Source organism: Scyliorhinus canicula, chromosome 1 (genome assembly GCF_902713615.1).
Source record: "Scyliorhinus canicula chromosome 1, sScyCan1.1, whole genome shotgun sequence".
NCBI lineage: Eukaryota > Metazoa > Chordata > Chondrichthyes > Carcharhiniformes > Scyliorhinidae > Scyliorhinus > Scyliorhinus canicula.
In genome coordinates, this window is record NC_052146.1 from 65,297,979 (window position 1) to 65,318,888 (window position 20,910).

General features: G+C 52.3%; 1 protein-coding gene across 2 annotated transcripts in view; it reads left to right on the forward strand.

Annotated features, from left to right (window-relative positions):
• Nucleotides 1–20,045, forward strand: part of msi1b (musashi RNA binding protein 1b) — a 195,606-nt gene extending 175,561 nt beyond the window's left edge. The window contains exons 9-15 of one of the 2 annotated variants that reach the window (XM_038791971.1): nt 944–1,094; nt 2,652–2,732; nt 2,914–3,033; nt 5,012–5,077; nt 10,630–10,784; nt 15,102–15,172; nt 19,095–20,045. In XM_038791971.1, the coding sequence (XP_038647899.1) occupies nt 944–1,094; nt 2,652–2,732; nt 2,914–3,033; nt 5,012–5,077; nt 10,630–10,784; nt 15,102–15,143 (615 nt within the window). In that variant the 3' untranslated portion in view covers nt 15,144–15,172; nt 19,095–20,045. The remainder of the gene's footprint in view (nt 1–943; nt 1,095–2,651; nt 2,733–2,913; nt 3,034–5,011; nt 5,078–10,629; nt 10,785–15,101; nt 15,173–19,094) is intronic. The other variant, XM_038791964.1, reaches the window with a different exon arrangement.
• Nucleotides 20,046–20,910: the final 865 nt, after the last annotated feature.

Here is a 20,910-nt window from a genome sequence, read left to right on the forward strand (position 1 = left end):
TATGGGCCGGGTCTGGCGGTGCGGGAGGTATGGGCCGGGTCTGGCGGTGCGGGAGGTATAGGCCGGGTCTGGCGGTGCGGGAGGTATGGGCCGGGTCTGGCGGTGCGGGAGGTATGGGCCGGGTCTGGCGGTGCGGGAGGTAATGGGGCCGGGTCTGGCGGTGCGGGAGGTATGGGTCGGGTCTGGCGGTGCGGGAGGTATAGGCCGGGTCTGGCGGTGCGGGAGGTATGGGCCGGGTCTTGCGGTGCGGGAGGTATGGGCCGGGTCTGGCGGTGCGGGAGGTATGGGCCGGGTCTGGCGGTGCGGGAGGTATGGGCCGGGTCTGGCGGTGCGGGAGGTATGGGCCGGGTCTGGCGGTGCGGGAGGTATGGGCCGGGTCTGGCGGTGCGGGAGGTATAGGCCGGGTCTGGCGGTGTGAGGGTAAAGGGGCTGTCTGACTTCTCTTCACCTTCATTTGTTGAGTTGGTTCTGAGGAAACCTGAGTGTATTTTGACATGAATATTTGTATTTCAGAGAACCGATTCCTTGGTTGCTGTCCACTAATTTAGAGTTCCAACTCTAGGTTGATAGCCAGGAGCTTTGGTCCAGACACTCGCCTTACTCCAATTTAAACCTTGAGAGAAAACACAAACTCGGGCTTTGCCAGGAATGTTGGCGAATGTTCAGTGTGTTTAAGTGGTTGTCACGGCCCCAATGTCGGGGAGCACAGTCTGCCCACTGTCTCTCCAGCTCTCTCACTCTGTTGGAGCAACAACATGCCAAGTGCTGCATTTAAGCCATTAATTCCTCAGGAAGCTCCAGTTCTCATCTCTAACCCTCATTCCTATGCTGTAGCCCCCATGGTTTGGTTTGGTTCATTATCTGCCTGTGCATGTGTGTGTGTGAGAATAATGGTGCTGTTCAGTCACTGTCAGAGCTAACTGGTCTGTTTAATCTGGCATAGGTCGAGTGCAAGAAAGCACAGCCCAAGGAAGTGATGTCACCAACAGGAACGGCCAGGGGGCGCTCTCGAGTGATGCCCTATGGGATGGATGCCTTCATGTTGGGAATCGGCATGCTGGGTATGAATGGCATTGACGTCAATTTAGCTGCGGGTAATCAAGCCCTGAAATCTCTCTATTTCACTCTTTCTTCACTCTTTTCCTCTTCCATGCTCACCCTCCCCACGAAGGCAGTGACTCTGACTGGTTGACAATTTCCTGGTCTTTGCAATCCTCGCTGTTGCTCCCCAGCTCTGCTCACTGCCCACCAGCCCAGAAGGCGCTGGAAAAACGTAGCAGATCTGCTGTCAGGAGAGAAATCAAGTTAACGTTTCGAGTCCTTTCTTTGACTCTTGTTCGAAATGAAAGGGGGGGGAAGAATGTAGAAACTGGAACAAAAGACAGATGGCCCGGTGCGACAGGGCACCATGCTGCCACGAAACACATCTTCCCCTCGCCCTGCCCTATCAGCATTCCACAGGGACCACTCCCTGCATGATCCCTGCTCCACTTCTGGTCCATTTCCCATTCCCTTCCCACGGCACCTTCCATTCTAATCGCTGAAGTGGGTTCAAGGCCCCAAATACTCCTTTCAGCATTTCAATTGCACTACTATAGTTTTGTTTATCGTATTCGCTGCTCCTGATGCAGTCTCCTGCCCATAGGGGAGACAAAACGCAGACTGGGCAACCGCATTGCGGAACACTGTAAGCTCAGTCTGCAAGCGTGACACCCCCTCCCCCCAACCTTCTTGTTGCTTGCTGTTTCAACTCAGCACCTTGCTCTCCTGCCCATATGTCTCTCATTGGCCTACTGCAATGCAACAGTGAAGTCTAGCACAAGCTGGAGGAGCAGCATCTCATCTTCAACATTGAGTTTGGCAACTTTAGATTTTGACCTTTCTCCTCCACCCTAAACCCTTTCCACTTTTATATTCCATTTTTATATTCCATACATGTGTTGCCTCAGTGCAAACACACCCTCCCCCCTCTCACACACCAGCCCATCTGTCTTTTGTTCTTAAAGTTGCTACTTTTGTTGTAGTTTTTACATTCGCCCCCTTTCAGTTCTGATGAAGTATCATAGAATTATACAATTTTCAGTACAGAAGGAGGCCATTCAGCCCATCGACTCTACACCGGCCCTTGAAAGAGCATCCTACTTAAGCCCACACCTCCACCCTATCCCAGTAAACCCACCCCGCCATCCTTTTTGGACACTAAGGAGCAATTTAGCGTAACCAGTCCGCCTAACCCGCACATCTTTGGACCATGGGAGGAAACCGGAGCACCCGGAGGAAACCCACCCAGACACGGGGTGAAAGTGCTAACTCCACAAAGACAGTCCCCCGGGGCCGGAATTGAACCCGGGTCCCTGGTTCTGTGAGGCAGTACTGCTGCCCTAACTCTAAACATTAACTCTGTTTTTGTCCCAATAGATACTGTCAGACCTGCTGTGTTTTCCAGCATCCAATGTTCTTGTTTTGGATTCACACATCCGCAGTATTTTGCTTATCTGCCAGCCCTTACACGGATTGACAAATAGATTGTTACTCGCCTATGTGGTCCTTTTGTGACCACAATGTCATCCAGGGCTGGTCAGTCATTTCTGTAGAATTCTGCTGCATAGTTCCATGATAAGGTTGTGAATTTGCTTACTTTCCTCTTGCAGGGTACCCAGGTTTCCAGGCTGCCTCGTATGCGAGCCGCGGCTACACAGGACTTGCTCCCGGCTACACCTACCAGTTTCCCGGTATGTTGGCCTGCCCGTGCCGAGAGGTTTAACAACGCTGAGCTCATTTCTCCCTGATCCCTTAGATTAATTACTTTAAAACTTGCCCTATTTTAAGTGGACTTGGTTTAGTTGAATGCAAAAGTTTGTTCCAACATCTCTCTTTCCATTTTGTCTCCTTTCTTTGTTGACTTCTTTCCAGGGCCCTTACTGCTGCCTCCAGCCACCACACTTCCATCTTCAGCCGGGAGGGCTGGACAGTCTGGAGTGCAGGCGTCACAGTGGCCCCCGTCGATGCTGCTGCAGGACTGGCCGACAGGAGGTGAGCTTCTGCAGGGCAGGACAGGGCCTGAAATGTTTGAATTTATCCAGTGACGTTGCAACTATGCCACCACCTCTCCTTCCCAGAGTCGGGGAGACAGACGGAGGGTGCCCCTCTGTATCAAACTGCCGCAAAGTAGCTCCCTCCCTGACAGCACTGTGGGTGCACCTACACCACCACACATGGGCGGCAGCGGTTCACCCACCACCTCAAGGGCAAATAGGGATGGGCAGTAAATGCTGGCTCAGCAAAGTCACACCCACATCCCATAAATTCATTTTTAAAAACTCTTGACTCCTTGAGATAAATATTTTGGATATTGATATTTTCCAAATTTACAGGTGGGGCCAGCGGGGATGAAGAGAGGGCAGGATGATGACATAGTTTCAGAATATTTTGTACCAGTAACTTTAATAAGAACCTCGAGGACCTGTGCCTGCTCAGTCAATCGCAATGGAGACTGTTCTCAGAGTGAGTAAGACCCCCAAACAAAATCAGGAGATGGGGGCTGTTGCAGTGACCGGAGGGGGGGCTCAATATCCAAAATATTTCCGGTCAATGTTTTTAAAAATGCACAAGTTAGTCCAGTGGAAATAATTTAATGAAATATTTTCAATATTTGCACCACCTCCTCCCCATCCCCCCCCCCCCCCCCCCCCCCGTTCACAACTCCCATTTCTTACTGCCCACTTTGTAATTGACGCCGTACTGATTGGCTAAAGGGTGTTTGAAGAGAACCCCTGGCAAGATGGGCTGACCTCGGGTTTTATTTCCCCTGGTTTTCTGGAATTGGTCGAGTATTGAAAACTTGGCCAACCTTGGCAGTAATGCGAATCTGTGTCCACTGGGTGGCAGTGGTGTACACGAATCGACATTGCTGCAGGTTCTAACTTTCCCACCGGCCTGTTTTTAAATTATTATTTTCTTTTAAACCCAGCTGAATGGCTTTCTGTTTTCTGAAGTCCCCAAGGTCTGTGCTGCACGCGTCCACCCTGTAACGTTCTCCATCCCAGCAAGATGTCTGAGATCAGAGAGTGAACGAGGGGATGATTTGTTTTCCCCTACTGTGGCAATCTCAGATTGGTGTCCTCACTGAAACACTTGAAAACTCACTATTGCAGTTGGCTGCAGTTGCACTTGGCCAGTATGGGGTCTCTACACGGAGGTCTCGCTGACTGGGAGAGTTTAATGTTCTGATATTGTCTCTCCCACTCTCTCTGGTCAGTGTGCTGATATCAGAGGACAGTTCCACAGTGTGCCCTGTTCAGCTGTGTTCTTGCCCAGGAGTGTCAGCACATCATTTAATCGCATGAGAGCCACACCGGAACTTTGACCTTGGTTCAGCCACTGACCAGCAGAGCTGGGAAGCAGGGATTCTGGCACAGCTTATCTGTCGCTAACCCAGGCATGTCAAAGCCAGTTGTATTGAAGTTTAACTCGCTTCCCTATTTGGCTGACGACAACTGGCTCAGCACAGATTGGGAAGCAAACGTATGGGGCTGGATTCTCCGCCGTCGGGATGCTCCATTTTGCCAGCAGCCCGCTGCGGTGTGTCCCAGGTCTGAATGGCTCCATTCCACACCGTCGTGAGCGGCAAGAAAGCGCAACGGTGTGCTGCTGATTTGTGAATGTTGCTACTGTTTCAGAATAGAGTGCTGGTGAAGACATTTTCCCAGTGTGCAGACTCGAGCTGCGTTTACAGTGTATCTCCGAATGTAACAGGAGCGGGGAGGTGATGAGCAGAGGGTCACAGGGCCATGTTTTCTCTGTCTGTGATCATGGATCTTGCTTGGTGTCAGGATCAGGTTAAAGAGAGCAGCTGGAGGAAGGCACCGGTCTGCTGAGCTTGCTTCGTGCAGTGCACTGTCTGTGATACATGACTGCTGTATCCATCCAGAGATGGTTTATTGATCTTTGGTCTTGCGTGGTGCTGATTGTTTTCTCTCTCTCTCTATTTTTCCCTCCCTGTTTCTCTCAGCAATCCCTCTCACCGCATATGGGCCAATGGCAGCAGCTGCAGCAGCAGCAGTGGTTCGAGGAACAGGTAAGGAAACAGGGCAGAGATAACTCAAGCCAGTATCACACTCGCACTGTACTGGATCCAAAATCACCTCCTCCCCCACCCCCCAACCCAAATTTTCTTCATCTATACTTCCCCCAGACCCACCCTGCCCCCTACCAAATCTAGAATCATCTCACTCAAATTATCCACACTCTGTAATTGCTCCAGAATCGCTCCCGTCCTGCTCCAGAATCGCTCCCCTCCTGCTCCAGAATCGCTCCCCTCCTGCTCCAGAATCGCTCCCCTCCTGCTCCAGAATCGCTCCCCTCCTGCTCCAGAATCGCTCCCCTCCTGCTCCAGAATCGCTCCCCTCCTGCTCCAGAATCGCTCCCCTCCTGCTCCAGAATCGCTCCCCTCCTGCTCCAGAATCGCTCCCCTCCTGCTCCAGAATCGCTCCCCTCCTGCTCCAGAATCGCTCCCCTCCTGCTCCAGAATCGCTCCCCTCCTGCTCCAGAATCGCTCCCCTCCTGCTCCAGAATCGCTCCCCTCCTGCTCCAGAATCGCTCCCCTCCTGCTCCAGAATCGCTCCCCTCCTGCACAACTTCAGTAATTAGTCTGGAGGACAGGGATTGGTCTGGGGGGGTCAGTCAGTAACTGGTCAGTGGTCTGGGAGGTTGGTCAGTAATTGGACAATGGGTATGGGGAGGTCAATCAGTAACTGGTCCGTGGTCTTTATGGATCAGGGGGTCAGTCAATTACTGGTGGAGGTAAGTTAGTAAGGTCAGTGGGCTGGAGGTTTGGGGGGGGTCAGTCAATAACTGGTCTGGGGTGGTGGGTGGGGTTAGTCGGTAACTGGTCAGTGGTCTGGGTGAGTCAGCCAGTAACTGGTCAATGGTCTGGAGGGGTTGTGGGGCCAATCAGTATCTGGTTGGTGGTCTGGAGGAAGGAGAATCAGTCAGTAACTGGGGTGAGGGTATCAGTCCGTATCTGGTCAGGGGTCTGGGGGGGTGGGGAGAACTGAATCGGTAACTGGCCAGTGGTCCAGGGGTTGGAGAGGCGTCAGTCAGTAACTGGTCAATTGTCTGGGTGGGGGTGTAGGGGGGATCAGTCAGTAACTGGTCAATGGCCTGGAGGATGGGGGGTGATCAGTCAGTAACTGGTCAATGGCCAGGAGGACAGGGGGGTCAGTCAGTAACTGGTCAATGGCCTGGAGGACAGGGGGGGTCAGTCAGTAACTGGTCAATGGCCAGGAGGACAGGGGGGGTCAGTCAGTAACTGGTCAATGGCCTGGAGGATGGGGGGTGATCAGTCAGTAACTGGTCAATGGCCAGGAGGACAGGGGGGGTCAGTCACTAACTGGTCAATGGCCAGGAGGACAGGGGGGTCAGTCAGTAACTGGTCAATGGCCAGGAGGACGGGGGGGGGGGTCAGTCAGTAACTGGTCAATGGCCTGGAGGATGGGGGGTGATCAGTCAGTAACTGGTCAATGGCCTGGAGGACAGGGGGGGTCAGTCAGTAACTGGTCAATGGCCAGGAGGACGGGGGGGGTCAGTCACTAACTGGTCAATGGCCAGGAGGACAGGGGGGTCAGTCAGTAACTGGTCAATGGCCTGGAGGACAGGGGGGGTCAGTCAGTAACTGGTCAATGGCCAGGAGGACAGAGGGGGTCAGTCAGTAACTGGTCAATGGCCAGGACAGAGGGGGTCAGTCAGTAACTGGTCAATGGCCAGGACAGAGGGGGGCAGTCAGTAACTGGTCAATGGCCAGGAGGACGGGGGGGTCAGTCAGTAACTGGTCAATGGCCAGGAGGACAGAGGGGGTCAGTCAGTAACTGGTCAATGGCCAGGAGGACAGAGGGGGTCAGTCAGTAACTGGTCAATGGCCAGGACAGAGGGGGTCAGTCAGTAACTGGTCAATGGCCAGGAGGACGGGGGGTCAGTCAGTAACTGGTCAATGGCCAGGAGGACAGAGGGGGTCAGTCAGTAACTGGTCAATGGCCAGGAGGACAGAGGGGGTCAGTCAGTAACTGGTCAATGGCCAGGAGGACAGAGGGGGTCAGTCAGTAACTGGTCAATGGCCTGGAGGACAGAGGGGGTCAGTCAGTAACTGGTCAATGGCCTGGAGGACAGGGGGGGTCAGTCAGTAACTGGTCAATGGCCAGGAGGACAGGGGGGGTCAGTCAGTAACTGGTCAATGGCCTGGAGGATGGGGGGTGATCAGTCAGTAACTGGTCAATGGCCAGGAGGACAGGGGGGGTCAGTCACTAACTGGTCAATGGCCAGGAGGACAGGGGGGTCAGTCAGTAACTGGTCAATGGCCAGGAGGACGGGGGGGGGGGGGGGGGGGGGGGTCAGTCAGTAACTGGTCAATGGCCTGGAGGATGGGGGGTGATCAGTCAGTAACTGGTCAATGGCCTGGAGGACAGGGGGGGTCAGTCAGTAACTGGTCAATGGCCAGGAGGACGGGGGGGTCAGTCACTAACTGGTCAATGGCCAGGAGGACAGGGGGGTCAGTCAGTAACTGGTCAATGGCCTGGAGGACAGGGGGGGTCAGTCAGTAACTGGTCAATGGCCAGGAGGACAGAGGGGGTCAGTCAGTAACTGGTCAATGGCCAGGACAGAGGGGGTCAGTCAGTAACTGGTCAATGGCCAGGACAGAGGGGGGCAGTCAGTAACTGGTCAATGGCCAGGAGGACGGGGGGGTCAGTCAGTAACTGGTCAATGGCCAGGAGGACAGAGGGGGTCAGTCAGTAACTGGTCAATGGCCAGGAGGACAGAGGGGGTCAGTCAGTAACTGGTCAATGGCCAGGACAGAGGGGGTCAGTCAGTAACTGGTCAATGGCCAGGACAGAGGGGGTCAGTCAGTAACTGGTCAATGGCCAGGAGGACGGGGGGTCAGTCAGTAACTGGTCAATGGCCAGGAGGACAGAGGGGGTCAGTCAGTAACTGGTCAATGGCCAGGAGGACAGAGGGGGTCAGTCAGTAACTGGTCAATGGCCAGGAGGACAGAGGGGGTCAGTCAGTAACTGGTCAATGGCCAGGAGGACAGAGGGGGTCAGTCAGTAACTGGTCAATGGCCTGGAGGACAGAGGGGGTCAGTCAGTAACTGGTCAATGGCCTGGAGGACAGGGGGGGTCAGTCAGTAACTGGTCAATGGCCAGGAGGACAGGGGGGGTCAGTCACTAACTGGTCAATGGCCAGGAGGACAGGGGGGTCAGTCAGTAACTGGTCAATGGCCAGGAGGACGGGGGGGGGGGGGGGGGGGGTCAGTCAGTAACTGGTCAATGGCCTGGAGGATGGGGGGTGATCAGTCAGTAACTGGTCAATGGCCTGGAGGACAGGGGGGGTCAGTCAGTAACTGGTCAATGGCCAGGAGGACGGGGGGGTCAGTCACTAACTGGTCAATGGCCAGGAGGACAGGGGGGTCAGTCAGTAACTGGTCAATGGCCAGGAGGACAGAGGGGGTCAGTCAGTAACTGGTCAATGGCCAGGAGGACAGAGGGGGTCAGTCAGTAACTGGTCAATGGCCAGGACAGAGGGGGTCAGTCAGTAACTGGTCAATGGCCAGGACAGAGGGGGGCAGTCAGTAACTGGTCAATGGCCAGGAGGACGGGGGGGGGGGGGTCAGTCAGTAACTGGTCAATGGCCAGGAGGACAGAGGGGGTCAGTCAGTAACTGGTCAATGGCCAGGAGGACAGAGGGGGTCAGTCAGTAACTGGTCAATGGCCAGGACAGAGGGGGTCAGTCAGTAACTGGTCAATGGCCAGGACAGAGGGGGTCAGTCAGTAACTGGTCAATGGCCAGGAGGACGGGGGGTCAGTCAGTAACTGGTCAATGGCCAGGAGGACAGAGGGGGTCAGTCAGTAACTGGTCAATGGCCAGGAGGACAGAGGGGGTCAGTCAGTAACTGGTCAATGGCCAGGAGGACAGAGGGGGTCAGTCAGTAACTGGTCAATGGCCAGGAGGACAGAGGGGGTCAGTCAGTAACTGGTCAATGGCCTGGAGGACAGAGGGGGTCAGTCAGTAACTGGTCAATGGCCAGGAGGACAGGGGGGGTCAGTCAGTAACTGGTCAATGGCCAGGAGGACAGGGGGGGTCAGTCAGTAACTGGTCAATGGCCTGGAGGATGGGGGGTGATCAGTCAGTAACTGGTCAATGGCCAGGAGGACAGGGGGGGTCAGTCACTAACTGGTCAATGGCCAGGAGGACAGGGGGGTCAGTCAGTAACTGGTCAATGGCCAGGAGGACGGGGGGGGGGGGGGTCAGTCAGTAACTGGTCAATGGCCTGGAGGATGGGGGGTGATCAGTCAGTAACTGGTCAATGGCCTGGAGGACAGGGGGGGTCAGTCAGTAACTGGTCAATGGCCAGGAGGACGGGGGGGTCAGTCAGTAACTGGTCAATGGCCAGGAGGACAGGGGGGTCAGTCAGTAACTGGTCAATGGCCTGGAGGACAGGGGGGGTCAGTCAGTAACTGGTCAATGGCCAGGAGGACAGAGGGGGTCAGTCAGTAACTGGTCAATGGCCAGGAGGACAGAGGGGGTCAGTCAGTAACTGGTCAATGGCCAGGACAGAGGGGGTCAGTCAGTAACTGGTCAATGGCCAGGACAGAGGGGGTCAGTCAGTAACTGGTCAATGGCCAGGAGGACGGGGGGTCAGTCAGTAACTGGTCAATGGCCAGGAGGACAGAGGGGGTCAGTCAGTAACTGGTCAATGGCCAGGAGGACAGAGGGGGTCAGTCAGTAACTGGTCAATGGCCAGGAGGACAGAGGGGGTCAGTCAGTAACTGGTCAATGGCCAGGAGGACAGAGGGGGTCAGTCAGTAACTGGTCAATGGCCTGGAGGACAGAGGGGGTCAGTCAGTAACTGGTCAATGGCCAGGAGGACGGGGGGGTCAGTCAGTAACTGGTCAATGGCCTGGAGGACAGGGGGGGGTCAGTCAGTAACTGGTCAATGGCCAGGAGGAGGGGGGGGTCAGTCAGTAACTGGTCAATGGCCAGAGGACAGGGGGGATCAGTCAGTAACTGGTCAATGGCCAGGACAGAGGGGTTCAGTCAGTAACTGGTCAATGGCCAGGAGGACAGAGGGGGTCAGTCAGTAACTGGTCAATGGCCAGGACAGAGGGGGTCAGTCAGTAACTGGTCAATGGCCAGGAGGACAGAGGGGGTCAGTCAGTAACTGGTCAATGGCCAGGAGGACAGAGGGGGTCAGTCAGTAACTGGTCAATGGCCAGGACAGAGGGGGTCAGTCAGTAACTGGTCAATGGCCAGGACAGAGGGGGTCAGTCAGTAACTGGGCAATGATCTGGGGGGTGGGACGGCAGCAGTCAGTAACTGGGCAATGATCTGGGGGGTGGGACGGCAGCAGTCAGTGACTGGCCAATGGCCTGGAGGACAGGGGGGGTCAGTCAGTAACTGGGCAATGATCTGGGGGGTGGGACGGCAGCAGTCAGTAACTGGGCAATAATCTGGGGGGTGGGACGGCAGCAGTCAGTAATTGGTCAATGATCTGGGGGGTGGGACGGCAGCAGTCAGTAACTGGTCAGTGGATATGATCTGTATTGATGAGTGCACTGATGTACTATTTGTTTCTGACAGGTTCAACCCCAACCCGCACTGGAGGCTTCCTGGGCACCACCAGCCCAGGCCCTATGGCAGACCTGTACGGGGCGGCTAATCAGGACTCTGGGGTGAGCAGTTACATCAGTGCGGCTAGCCCTGCCCCGAGCACTGGATTCGGCCACAGTCTGGGGGTAAGTGTTATCCTGATGTTACTGGGAGTGCAAGAGGCAAATCATTACCCTTACCACCAGGGGTCACCCACGAGTCATCAAGCTACCAGGAACATGTGATTAAAATCCCAATTTATTGAGATGGATAGAAAACTGATTGGCAGACAGGAAATAGAGTCGGAATAAATAGGTGTTTTTTCGAATAGCAGATAGTGACTAGTGGGGTATCGCATGGATTGGTGCGAGGACCCCAGCTATTCACACGGTATATTAGTGATTTAGATGAGGGAACAAGATTAAGGCAGTATGGTAGCACTGTGGTTAGCACTGTTGCTTCACAGCTCCAGGATCCCAGGTTCGATTCCCGGCTTGGGTCACTGTCTGTGCGGAGTTTGCATGTTCTCCTTGTGTCTGCGTGGGTTTCCTCTGGGTGCTCCGGTTTCCCCCCTCAGTTCAAAGACGTGCAGGTTAGGTGGATTGGCCATGATTGAGTGCCCTTAGTGTTTAAAAAAAGGTTAGGTGGGGTTACTGGAGGGTGGGGTGTGGGCTTGGGTCGGGTGCTCTTTCCAAGGACTGGTGCAGACCCGATGGGCCGAATGGCCTCCTTCTGCACTGTAAATTCTATTAAACTAAATGATAATTTGTAATGACACAAATCTGGGTGGGAGAGTAAGCTGTGAGGTGGGTTTGTAGAGATGTTTCAATGTAATTTGGACAAGTTGAGTTGGAAAATGCTTGGCAGATGCAGTATAATGTGGGTAGATGTGAGGTTATCCACTTTGGAAGCAAAAACAGGAACCAGGGGCGGAGTCGGAGAGTCGCCCGGGGCCGGCGTCAATCCCACCCCCGCCGTGTCCTGAATTCTCCGCCCCGCGAGATTCAGCGGGGGCGGGAATCGCGTCGGTCGGCGGGCCCCCTGTGGCGATTCTCCAGCCCACGATGGGCCGATCTGACCCCGGGGGGTGCCTCCACGGTGGCCTGGCCTGCGATCGGGGCCCACCGATCGGCGGGCGGGCCTGTGCTGTGGGGGCACTCTTTTTCTTCCGCCCCCGATGATGGGGGCAGAAGAGACCTCCTCCCCTGCGCATGTGCCAGTATGATGTCAGCAGCCACTGACGCTCTGGCGCATGCGCGGACTTCCGCCGGCCAGCAAAGGCCTTTCGGCCCCGGCTAGCGCAGCGCCAGAGGCCGTTCGAGCCGGCCGGCGAAACGGAAACCACTCCGGCGCAGGCCTAGACCCTATTTCTCTGCACCTTTGGGGGGGCCCGATGCCAGAGTGGTTCCCGCCAGGACCCCCCCCCCCCCCCGCCCCGCCGGGTGGGGGAGAATCCCAGCCCAGATTACTATCTGAATAGCTATAAATTAAGAAAGGGAAATGTGCAACGAAATCTGGGTGTCCTTGTAAACCAGTCACTGAAGATCAGCATGCAGGAGCAGTAAAGAAGGCAAAAAGTATGTTGGCCTTCATAACGAGAGGATTAGAATACCGGGACAGGGATGTGTTGCTGCAGTTATACAGGCCCTTAGTGAGGCCACTCCTGGAATATTGTGTGCAGTTTTGGTTTCCTTATCTGAGGAACGATGTTCTATCCATAGAGGGAGTGCAGAGAAGGTTTACCAGACTGATTCATAGAGCCAGTCATAGAATTTACAGTGCAGAAGGAGGCCATTTGGCCCATCGAGTCTGCACAGCACCTTGGAAAGGGCACCCCACCCAAGCCCACACCTCCACCCTATCTCCAATTCCTGGGGTGGCGCGACTGATGTAGAGGAGATAGTGCACTGTTGCACTGTTAGGATTGTATGCGCTGGTTAGGATTGCATTTGTTGGAGTTTAGAAGAATGAGAGGGGATCTCATAGAAACCTATACCACTTTCCCTGGGCGAGACAAGGTATCTGCGGATGTTCCCAATGGTGGGGGAGTCCAGAACCATTGGTCACAGTCTAACGATATGGGGTAGAGATGGGGGGAAATTCCTTCACCCAGAGAGTGGTGAGTCAATGGAATTCATTACCACAGAAAGCAGTTGAGGCCAAAGCACTGATTTCAAGAAGGAGTTATATATTGCTCTTGGGATCAATGGCTAGCAGGGAGGGGGAAGCAGAAACAGGTTACTGCGTTGGATGATGAGCCATGATCATATATATCGAGGGCTGGCGCAGGCTCGAAGGGCCGAATGGCCTCCCATTTTCTATGTTTCTAGGTTCATTGCCTTGTGAAGCTCATCCCATTGTGATCATTCTGGCTGTGGGAGTTTGTGTTGATTGAGTATGGTTCCTGCTCCTCCAGGAGAAGCCAGCATGGAAATTCTCTCTGATCGCGGCAGGTCATTCCAACCAGTGTGAAGAGGTTAATTTTCAAATAGCCCCATTGTCTTTTCTGCCTCCTTCAGAATGTGCTTGGCCTTCCTTTGGGGACCTGAGGATGAAGGGGTGACTGAAACTTACACATGTTTGTGTGTGGGGGCTCGCAGACACGGACCCCCTTGTGAAAGCTGTATGGTCTAGGAGGGCAAGGCCCAGGGAGCTCAGAGAATGAGGGATTCAATCGGTGAGGCGAGGGGTGAAATGGGTACCAGGCGGGCCAGAGGTGAGGAGGGTGTTTTGTACCCGAGAGTCGAGGTAATTCTGCAACATCCCTGGAGGATGGTCCAGTCATTGGCTAACCTCCTCTCAAGAAGCCATCCTCTGCTGTGTGGCAGGGGAGAGACAGCTCAATGGTCTGGGTGTGGCGACAGTCAAGTGACTGGACCAAGTGGTCTGGGTGGGAGGTCAATCAGTAACTGGTCAGTGGTGTGGGTGGGAAGATGGGGAGGTCAGTCAGTAACTGGTCAGTGGACTGGGTGGGGGAGATGGGGAGGTCAGTCAGTAACTGGTTAGTGGTCTGGGTGGGGCAATCAGTCAGTAACTGGTCAGTGGTCTGGGTGGGAAGATGGGGAGGTCAGTCAGTAACTGGTCAGTGGACTGGGTGGGGGAGATGGGGAGGTCAGTCAGTAACTGATTAGTGGTCTGGGTGGGGAAATCAGTCAGTAACTGGTCAGTGGTCTGGGTGGGAAGATGGGGAGGTCAGTCAGTAACTGGTCAGTGGACTGGGTGGGGGAGATGGGGAGGTCAGTCAGTAACTGGTCAGTGGTCTGGGTGGGGGAGATGGGGAGGTCAGTCAGTAACTGGTTAGTGGTCTGGGTGGGGCAATCAGTCAGTAACTGGTCAGTGGTCTGGGTGGGAAGATGGGGAGGTCAGTCAGTAACTGGTCAGTGGTCTGGGTGGACTGAGGGGGAGGTCAGTCAGTAATGGACAGTGGTCTGGGGAGGTCAGTCAGTAACTGGTCAGTGGTCTGGGTGGGGGAAATGGGGAGGTCAGTCAGTAACTGGTCTGTGTGAGGGAATGGGGTTTGGTCAGAAGGATGAAGTGATGACTCTTTCAAACTCTACCTCATATGCAGGACCCCCACCAGCAGAGCATGCTATAGATTATGTTTATTTTTATAAGCCGTGTCCTTTTACAGAGGGAAAGCTGCCATCCTCCCCTGGTCTGGATTGTGGGTTACTCCAGTCCCACACCACGTGGGGTTGATTATTAACTGCTCTCAAAGTATCAAAAGCATGGGGTAGCATGGCGCAGTGGATAGCACTGCTGCCTCACGGCACCAAGGTCCCAGGTTCGATCCCGGCTCTGGGTCACTGTCCGTGTGGAGTTTGCACTTTCTCCCCGTGTTTGCGTGGGTTTCAACCCCGCAACCCAAATATGTGCAGGGTAGGTGAATCGGCCACACTAAATTGCCCCTTAATTGGAAAAAAATGAATTGAATACTCTAAATTTATTTTTTTTAAGTATCAAAGCACCACCAGCAGTTTCCAGAGAAAAGCCATCGAAGGCCTTGCCAGTGACGCTGATAATTACATTGAGCATTTCTTTAAATCTGCTTCACAGCTTGTGCCCAGAGGGGACATTCCGGCCTTGACTTTAAAACTGCAGATTACGGGGTAGATGATGTTTGGAATGATAAAGATGAGTGTTGAAGAGCACCATTTAATAACCTTCTCATCCCAGGATGTTCCCCAGCTAATGAAGCGCAGTCACTGTTGGAGTTTAGGAAACATTGGTTTTCACTGGACTGGCCCGACTTTTAATTTCGCGCTCCCAGAACCCTTCTTCCCAACACCCCACTCCGCTATCGGGAGCTGCCGGCAATCGTTTCACTTCAGAAACTTCGAGAGGGTCCAAGGCGAGATGAGCCAGTGTCCCGAGATGCGAAGTGACCCCAGCGATGGCCCGGATTCTTGTGACCTGTTGTCTAAGTCTCCGCTCACTCTTCCCCCTCCTCTTCTCTGTTTCAGGGCCCTTTGATTGCGACGGCTTTCACAAATGGTTACCACTAAAGCAGAGGCATGAAAATCTGAAAAAGGAAGTAAGTGGTAAAGTGGATTTGCTCTTGAGATGTCGCTCAGTTATCTTGTGTGAATTAATGTTTGATAATCACCGTAAATCTACATTATCCAGAGGCCACAGATATGTGGTGGGATTTGTGCCCAGGCTTTGATTCCCAGCCCATCCAGAGACCGCTGATCTTAGCCGGAGCTCACAAATTGGCTTCAGGACCCAGAAGCTGAGATGGAAAATACACAAAGATGTGCAGCATTGTAAACCATGTAGGTAGAAGCTTAAAATTATAATGGGAAATCAAAATGGACTAAACTGTGGTAAGTGGATTTCCATGTGAACAAAAAGGTTACTTTCTAAATGGTGAAAAGCTACAAATAGCAGGGGTGCGAAATTGCCATTGGTAGCGTCAGATGCTTGGCCGGGACCCAGATACATCCACAGTACAGATACACACTTCTGATGTGAAGTACACTGACCACCAACTTGGTGTGCATGTATTTAATATCTGCAGGGAATATACAGCATGGTCATGCCCTGTCGACTGACTTGATTCCAATGCTGCCATTTTGCAAATCCATGTTCCAGCCTACTCACTCTCTTAACCACCCATAACAAACACATTGAGCAGCAGAAAGGACCCTCCCTGCACCCCCACATAAACGCCGCCAATGTTACTAAAATTGGTTCATTTCTTCTAGCTGTTGCGGCTTTTGGTGCTCTCTATAATAGTTTTACAAGTCCACAGGGAGTGGTGTGTCAGGAGCTGAAGCAGTTTTTGTAGAGCAGGTCCAAGCTCCTGTAAGAAGGAGGAGGGGGGAGAAGGGCTCTCACCCCAGAATACTATGTCCACACGGTGCTCAGGAAGAAATTCCCCAACCCAAACCTCTGTGGGAGACAGTGTGTGAGACATCTGCGCTTAACTATCCTCACTGAAGGGCAGCAGGGTGGCTCTGGGGTTAGCACTGCTGCCTCACGGCGCCACGGTCCCGGGTTCGATCCCGGCCCCGGGTCACTGTCCGTGTGGAGTTTGCACATTCTCCCCGTGTCTGCGTGGGTTTTGCCCCCACAACCCAAAGGTTTGGGGGCAGCAGGGTAGCATGGTGGTTAGCATAAATGCTTCACAGCTCCAGGGTCCCAGGTTCGATTCCCGGCTGGGTCACTGTCTGTGTGGAGTCTGCACGTCCTCCCCCTGTGTGCGTGGGTTTCCTCCGGGTGCTCCGGTTTCCTCCCACAGTCCAAAAGATGTGCGGGTTAGGTGGATTGGCCATGCTAAATTGCCCGTAGTGTCCTAATAAAAGTAAGGTTAAGGGGAGGGGGTTGTTGGGTTACGGGTATAGGGTGGATACGTGGGTTTGAGTAGGGTGATCATGGCTCGGCACAACATTGAGGGCCGAAGGGCCTGTTCTGTGCTGTACTGTTCTATGTTCTATGTGCAGGTTAGGTGGATTGACCTCGCTAAATTGCCCCTTAATTGGAAAAAAAAGAAGTGGAACTTTAAATTTAAAAAAAAAGAGAAACACAGGGTCATGAATATAAAGCTCTGAGTCTGCACTATGACTAAAATCCTAGTAATGCCATTCATTATTTTTTTAACTCATGCTAAAAACATTGAAGGATTGAAATGAAATGAAAATCGCTTATTGTCACAAGTAGGCTTCAAATGAAGTTACTGTGAAAAGCCCCTAGTCGCCACATTCCGGCGCCTGTTCGGGGAGGCTGGTACGGGAATTGAACCGTGTTGCTGGCCTGCCTTGGTCTGCTTTCAAAGCCAGCGATTTGGCCAGAAACTGAAAAGTCTTCTACTCTCCTGCCCAACCAGCCCGAAGGACAGATGGCAGAGACATTCTGTCCACTGATGGACTCCTCTACCCAATTGCAAACACTGGTTTCTCTCTATCTCACTCACACGATCCCCATCTCGAGAACTCGGGTGTCTCTCTCCCCGCTCCTCCATCTCGAGAACTCTGGTATTCCTCCCCTCCTCCCCCAACCCCCATTCCAAGCACTCTGGTATCCCCCACCTCGAGCACTCGGATTTCTCCCCATCTCGGGCACTCGGGTTCCTCTGCCTCCTCCTCTTTCCCCCCCCCCCCCCCCCCCCCCCACACACACCTTACCATCCCGACCACTCGAGGTTCCCGCCCCATCTTGAATGCTCAGCAGAATCTTACCCCCAACCCCAAAATCTAGAGAACTCGAGTTTTCCTCAAACCAACCATCCCCCCCCCCATCGCGAGCACTCGGGTTTCTCACCCCTCCCACCCCCCCCATATCGAACACACGGCAGTCTCTCACCCCACCCCACCTCCAAATCTAGAGAGCTCGGGTTTTCCAACCCCACCTTGAGCATTCTGGTTTCTCCCCTCTCCTCATCTCGAGCGCTCGGGTATTCCGCTCCCCGCCCCCCATCTCAAGCACTAGGGAAACCCCCTCCCCATCTTGAGCACTCGGGTACCCCCATCTCCCCACACCCGAGCACTCATGGAGAATGATGGGAGAAGAAACAAACACCTGTGTGTTCTGGATCCTTCAGGAAAAAAAAACATTTGCAATCTTGGGGCTCCTCATTCCTTGAGGAACAGTGTAGGAGGCAGGGATGTCTTCCCAGCTGGGATGTCTTGGCTGGCAGGCATCTGCTCAGTCCCACTGTCTAGAGGCTGTGTTCAACAGTGTACACCAGATTGTGAGTGGGCAGGATGGAGATGGTGCTACCCTTTCCTGTGACCCTCGTGATGTGTTAGCGACATCTTGTGGCTAATAAGTCTTGTTCGTAATTTCTATTATCGTCTGTTGTTCTACTTATCACGGATTCAACAGGACACAACTCTCTGCGCAGCCTCCAGGCAATCTTTTTGTTTTAGTAAATGTTATTCTCTGCTAGTCCCTGGAGTTCAAGGAGGGAGACACAGCATGGATATTTGCTGGAATTCCCCCCCCCCTCCCTATTTCACTCGTTGATGGAGGGAACTTGCATTAATGTAGTGCCTTTCCTGACATCACAATGCTTTCTAGGCTGCACAATAGTGTTTGATGTGCAGTGGAATTTGGATGTATGATGCTCTGACTCAAAAGGTGTGAATGCTACCACTGAGCCTAGGCTGACAGAGGTGGACCTTTTGCCATCTAGGGTCCTGGGGGACATCCTTCCCAGTACCCCCCCCAACTGAGCAAGCCTTCACCACTCCCTGGTTGGGTAATTGAGTGTGCTGCAGCCGGGCATTGAGATTTCTTGTCTTGCTTATTCACAAAGTGAATTGAAGTTTAAAAGCTCGATGTTATCCCTTAGAGAGAGCTGAGGTACTCTGGTTCTGAAATTATTTGAGTTGTTGCTCTGTAGCACACAACAGAGCTTTTGGAACCATGCTCTCCGAAGGTGAAGTACACTCCCAGTTCACCACTGTTAATTCCAACGGTCAGGAAAACATGGAAGTTGCAGTCTGTTGCTTTGGAAATGAATTGGCATATTTTATATTGTCGTAGCAAAATACCTATGATGCTGGTAATCTTAAAATAAGAACAGAAAGTGCTGGATAAACTCAGCAGCACCTGAGTTAATCTTTCGGATCCGGTGACTCTTCACGGTCCTGAAGAAGAGTCATACAGACTTGAGGTCCTGAGATCAGGGCAATATGATTTCCCATGACCTTCCTGGAATAGTGGGACCGGGTGGGGGGGCGAACAGATGACTTCCCCTTTAAGGGGGCAGAGCTTCTCCTGAACAAGGAGAGCCCTGACAGTATAAAAACCCCGACCTAGTTGGGAAAGGAGTCCCTTAGGGGAGTGGTGGAATATTGGAATTGTATTGAAATAAATTTTGTTCGTAATTTCTACTATCGTCTATCGTTCTACTTATTCAACAGGACACTTATGTTAATTCCCGTGTGGCATACTTTATAGTTGTGTTTGTATCCAATAATGGCAACCATCTTTGTTTCTCTTCCCTCCAGGGCCCCAGCCTGTCAGCAAGAGGAGGGGGAAACATGGGTTTTGGTGGAGCTCAGGCGACTTTTTAATAATTTTACTGCACACACTGACTTACTACCATAAACTCAACTCCGACCACCCCGCCCTATCAACTGAAGAAAACATCTCACTCCTTCACTAACATTTAAAGTTTACGCTTTTGGTTTTCCTGATTTTTTTTTTTTTTTTGTTTAATTTATTTTATTTTATTTTTTTTTAGCTTAATGATCGATCAGTTTTAAGCCGTGTCTTATTTTTGTTGTTGTTGCTTATTTGAAAGTGTTTAGATGTATTCTTTTTAAAATGGGAGTTTTGTGATTGTATTAGAAAATTTTGCTAAGGACATGTTTCATCATTTTTTTTTTTTGACCATTTTTTTTTGCCAGATCTTGTTTTTAATGAGTAAGAGCTAAAGTGGGTAATGTAAAACACTCCTGATGAAAATGGAATCTTGTCTAAAAAATACAATTTATTTTGATATTCTTTGTAAATGTCATCTATTAACACTGAATTCCAGTTATCATGGAACAAAAAAAAAACAACATCTGCAGGACAAAAATGTATATTTTGGTAAAAAAAACACTATGAATCATAAAAGTATTTTTTTCTGAAATTGGATAAAACGTTTCTGTAAAATATGTAAATAGAACAAGCTGGATTTGTATTTGCCTTCTGCACAAAAGGTTCTTTTTTGAGTACGGTAGTATTTTTTGAGAAAAGAGGAGGCCCGAAGCCCCTACACAGCCTGAGACTTAGCAATACCGTAGATGACCTTTGACTTCCCAGGAGATTCTGTAGTTGATGTTGTAAGGGACTAATTTACTGTAGAATCGTCTTTTTTTTTTCTTTGACTTCTGATTTAAATGAAGGACATTGCTAAGAAATGAATGGTACCTCAAGAGGTCATAAAGCTGCTAAACAAACACAAATAATAATAATAGAATCCACACACTACATATCTATAAAGGTTGTGTAGGCCGGGCCAGGTCTCCATTTTTGACCCTAGTTTGAGAGGGAATGGTTGTTGCTATAGCTACCACTGTCTTACCTCAGCTGGTCACTTCCACAAAGCTGTCAACTCTCCTGGTTTTTATCCGTAGTACTCGTACATGCTTAGTCTGTTTGGTTTTTTTTTAAAACTCCTGTGAACAGCCTGCACTTCCAATTAGTCACAACGTGCATCATAACTGGCCTTGCTCACCATGCGCAAGGTGGAAACCGATGCCTTCTCACCTGTCAACGTGAGAAGCATGCGGAGTTTCCTGAGCATGAGCAGTTGAGCCAAGTCAAGTCATACCACTGTTTACCATGAAGGGCAAGCTTGCACGTTGGGGTTGTAGTTGTGGGGGGGGGGGGGGGGGGGGGGCGGGGATAAAGGAGAGGGGGTGAAGAGTGATGGTAGGACTTGTGTGTGTGGGGGGGGGGGAGGGTGGGGGGCAGTCTTCACTGCATTTAAGCTTTTCTTTTAATCTCCCTACTCCACCACCTCCTTCCTCAGCTAACCCCCGCCCTCCTTCACCTAAACGTCCCTACTGAAGTGTTGGGATGAGAGAGGGGTTCAGGAGAAGAGGAGGCCCATGCTATTCCCAAGCAGCTGCTGGTAGCCAGCATTAAGCGACGTTGACAGAAGGTTGCAGGGAGCCCCCAGCCGCCTGTTCATTGAATGGAGCGTGATCCTTCGGGTCCTGGCGGAGGAGGAGCCTCTGCAAGCTGGAGTGAGCAAAGTACACGAACATTAGAACCTTTCGTTTTAGAAGATGAGAAATCAAGGTGACCTGAGAAAAGGCTTCTCCTCGCCTG